The sequence below is a fragment of the Geospiza fortis genome, unplaced genomic scaffold (assembly GCF_000277835.1).
Source record: "Geospiza fortis unplaced genomic scaffold, GeoFor_1.0 scaffold192, whole genome shotgun sequence".
Classification (NCBI taxonomy): Eukaryota; Metazoa; Chordata; class Aves; order Passeriformes; family Thraupidae; genus Geospiza; species Geospiza fortis.
The window spans coordinates 8,612,697-8,616,581 of NW_005054315.1; the positions used below are offsets into that span (position 1 = coordinate 8,612,697).

General features: G+C 42.0%; 1 protein-coding gene across 1 annotated transcript in view; it reads right to left on the bottom strand.

The window, feature by feature from the left end:
- Positions 1-3,885, bottom strand: part of EIF5B (eukaryotic translation initiation factor 5B) — a 36,796-nt gene that overhangs the window by 31,694 nt on the left and 1,217 nt on the right. The window contains exon 3 of the mRNA XM_031056149.1: positions 3,066-3,142. Within this exon, the coding sequence (XP_030912009.1) occupies positions 3,066-3,142 (77 nt within the window). The remainder of the gene's footprint in view (positions 1-3,065; positions 3,143-3,885) is intronic.

Below are 3,885 nucleotides of genomic sequence, written 5' to 3' on the forward strand. Positions count from 1 at the left end.
ACAACACTGAGAAGATTTTACTTAACACACTAACAGAAAAGGAACCAAACAGACTGACAAGTAGACAATACCAGATAAAATACACAGCATCAGTAAGAGCACTCTAAGTCTTATTTTAGCAGCTATGTTCACTCTTGGCTGCAGAATCACAGCCAGCACCTGTAATTCACAAAGCAATAAGCATGAATGATCAGAGTGGAATGCCTAGGCAACAGGTCACATTATTAAAGGGCAGAAGAATAAACACAGCTAAATACTACCTACTGGAAGCTAAGAAAAACTATTAAGACAAAAAGAAGGTGACTTAAAGCTGGGAGAAGAGGACAAACACATGAAAAGCCAACACCTTCAAAGGGAAAGATCCATATTCTAGGCAAGCAATAATCTGTAACACAGAGTACATAGCACACTCGCTAGGAAGTCTACAGCAGCAATTTGAGGCTCAGATTCAAAGCAGAGTTCTGTAGTTTATAACAGCCTTTCTTCACAAAAATTTAAAAAAAATTCCTAACTACATTTCAAAGACAGTAGGAGAGAACCTTGACATACCTTCTGCCGTTACAACCACATCAAAGAACCAAAGCATAACACTCCTCCCAAAAGGAGCTAGACTATACATCAGAGAACCTGCTCTTCAATTAGAAAAGCTTGAAAACTCAGATGTCTCATCTTTTTATTGAAATATTTGCCATGAAACTTCATTTGAAAATGAGTGATTACCACGAACCCAAAAATTTTGAAGAGGAAACAATTAAAGCAACTTCCCTATTCAGGTTTAGGAGCTATTTTTACCCAAGACACTCTCCACCTTTACAAAGCACCTAACACACCACAAAGTCACCATGTATTTGACCATTCTAGATAAATATGTTCTTCATTGGCAGATGCACAGCAGCAGGAGCCACTAACAGAGTTCCAGAAGGGCATACCAGAGATGCTGGTATAGTACAGATTTGCAGTGTTTTCATAACAGGCTACAGTCTTGCTTTTCTTTCTTTTCCTGTTCATCACAGCTATCATCTCACTCCGGCTCTTATTATACAAACAGGTATAAGTACATAGGGACAAAATTCATCCTCAGCCTCATTTCCCCACACACATTAATACCTATTGGTATGACCACTACCATACTCAGCAGAAACAGGGGAGGAGGAAACTCCACTATAGAAGTCAAAGCTATGGGGCTGAGGGGAGAAAAGCAGAGTAAAGATTACTTGTACCTTACATAATCTGTCTCAGTGTGTCAAGCAGAAAAATCTCCTTCCTGTCACCACATCGATTCTCAAACAAATATTCGCAGCATAAACATAACCACCTGCACCTTCCCACATGCTTCCTCTGCACTATAAGTTGTGCCCATGAGCTGCCACACGCTTTGGGAGCTGCAGCCAAAAAGGATATAAAGGATTGTACCTGTAACATAACTGTAAAAGGCGGGAATAAATAGTACAGCACTATATGGCACAGAACTGAAGACGCAGCAAGCAAATCCAACGGGAAGCCTTTGATTACACAGGGCCATTCCTCTCTCACTTTACTGGAAATCGAGGGGAGACTGATGGGGGATTTTGGAACTCCAAATTCAAACCACAGATGCAAACATGCAGTGCATCTTCTCTCTCAGGGGAACATGACATTCACAAGGATGCCAACTAGAACCAAGACCACCAGAAAATGAAAGTTACCTCTGCAGGTAACACCTGTTCCAAAACATGACTGGCCTTCTAGGTCCATCCTCACCTCCATCCCTCAAAGCCCCTGCTACAAAACACAGCCAGTGTAACCATCCTGCCCTCTTTTCCCAAACACACGCCTGTTTGTATTCTCCCACATCATCCCTCTCCCAGCCATACAACTGTGTAGCCCTGTGACAGTACTGTCACTTCTAGGAGCAATTACTAAGCTCAGTACTGCACTGGCAAGACCTTGGGACTAAAGCCTGTCAAGGCTTACTTTGGCTGAACTCCTGACCTCCTGCAACTGTTCCTTCATTTAGCTGTGACAGCAGTTCCTCCAATTAACCAGGTGCCTATGCCCCATTGGTGCTACTGGTGTTTACCTGGGCATGCTGCAACCATAGTTTCATACAGAATCAGCGACAAACAGTCACTGCACAGAATGAGATAATCACAAGTCCACAACAATAATGCAGTGTAGAGAAATACAGGCCTGGTATGGGAGCAGTGGCCTTGGGAAGGGAAGAGACAGGACACAGCAGGCACAGGCACATGTGATAAACAGAGATGGCTTCGACAGACTTGGCACAGGACGCCCCACAACTTGAGAGACACTGGCTAAAAGAAACGCAGACCTGAACAAAACAGGTTTTAGGGGTAACAAACAAGAAAGAAATAGTATTTAATACACAGTGCCTTTCTCTTGTTTGTATGTACTGTGGAGCTAACCAATGGAGGTAGCTAACCACAGAGCTTCATGGAATAACCAGTGAAGAGCAAAGTCACATAGCCAAGCACATAAAACAATCTCAAGTGGATCCCAGAGCAAGGAAGATGAAACCATGACCACGAGCAATCAGACGCACCCGGTGAAGGACACCTGATGCTGACAGCTCTCTGTATCAGCTCACCATCACCACCAGGATGAAACCACTGACCTTAGGACTTGGCAACAGGGAGCACAGCTACTGTAACTGCACTAGTGCTCTTTATTTTTTGCAATATTAAGATCTGATGTAATAATAATTAGGCTGTCAAGATTTCAACTATTCTAATGAGAAATTCTTGACCTTTTCTTTAAGGTATGCTTCCATTTTTAGACATTTTGTGTCGACATGGCCACACCAGAGAGGCCTGTGCTCAGTAATTCACACAGAGAATGAAGAGAGAACGAAGTATCTAGCAGGTACCAAGACTCTCAAAGTGTTCTCTGCACACCAGCCACTATCCCTGAAACAGCCCCAAGAAGCAGAGTTTCAGTACCCAAAGGCTTTTCCATGCATTTGGCATCTACCACACTGTGTACAAAGATGGGCACTAGGTCTTCTTTCCTTTAGAGCACAAATGTCCAACCCTTCCCTCTTCTTTCTCAAGTCACGCTCAACTCACCTCCTCACCAGAGCTGCTCCCTCCTCACCAGAGCTATTCCTGTCAAATACAGCCCGTGAAACAAGCTGATAATGATACTAAAAAGCAACACATACGGTATGGCAAAAGGCATCAGGAAAAACAGACAAAGGAAAATACCTCACTGAGAAAACACTCATTACCCAGAAACACTGAAACAGTTTATACCCTAGCGTGATACAGAGTAACAGCCTTAAGTAAGCATCAATACATGTTTAAGTAATAAATTCTTAGAGATGAAATAGTATTTTGTGACACAGCTGTCATGGGGAGAACTTCCAGAGGAGAAACACTTAATGTCTCAAGGAAAAGACGTTGTAGTTTCTAGTTCATACACGTTTAAAGATATCAGTTTTCATTTAACTACCTGTCACTATTAAAAACTTAAACGACTCTTTGAACTGATTGTTTCTTTGTATTATTACTTTATAGTGACAAGTAAAAATACATTCCCTCCTGCTAGTGTATATATACACAATGTCATTCGGTCAGCATTCCATATGGCTAATACAGCTGTCTTCATAGGAAACTCTTCGACACAAAAAAGATCACAGATGGGGCATTGTCCACGACGATACGAATATAGCGACAGAGGGGACTCTCTTATCATCCAACCACTAAAATATACAACATTTTCATTTATTAGGCAAGCGCACGAAACATGTAGATATCAGTGTCACAGCACGATCTATAGCACTAACGCCCAGTGAGAGATAAAAAAAAATAATTAAGAAACCCACATTTGAATCACTTCAACTGCACTAAGCAGCTATTTTTTAGCTGGAAATCCAGCTGCCTTCCC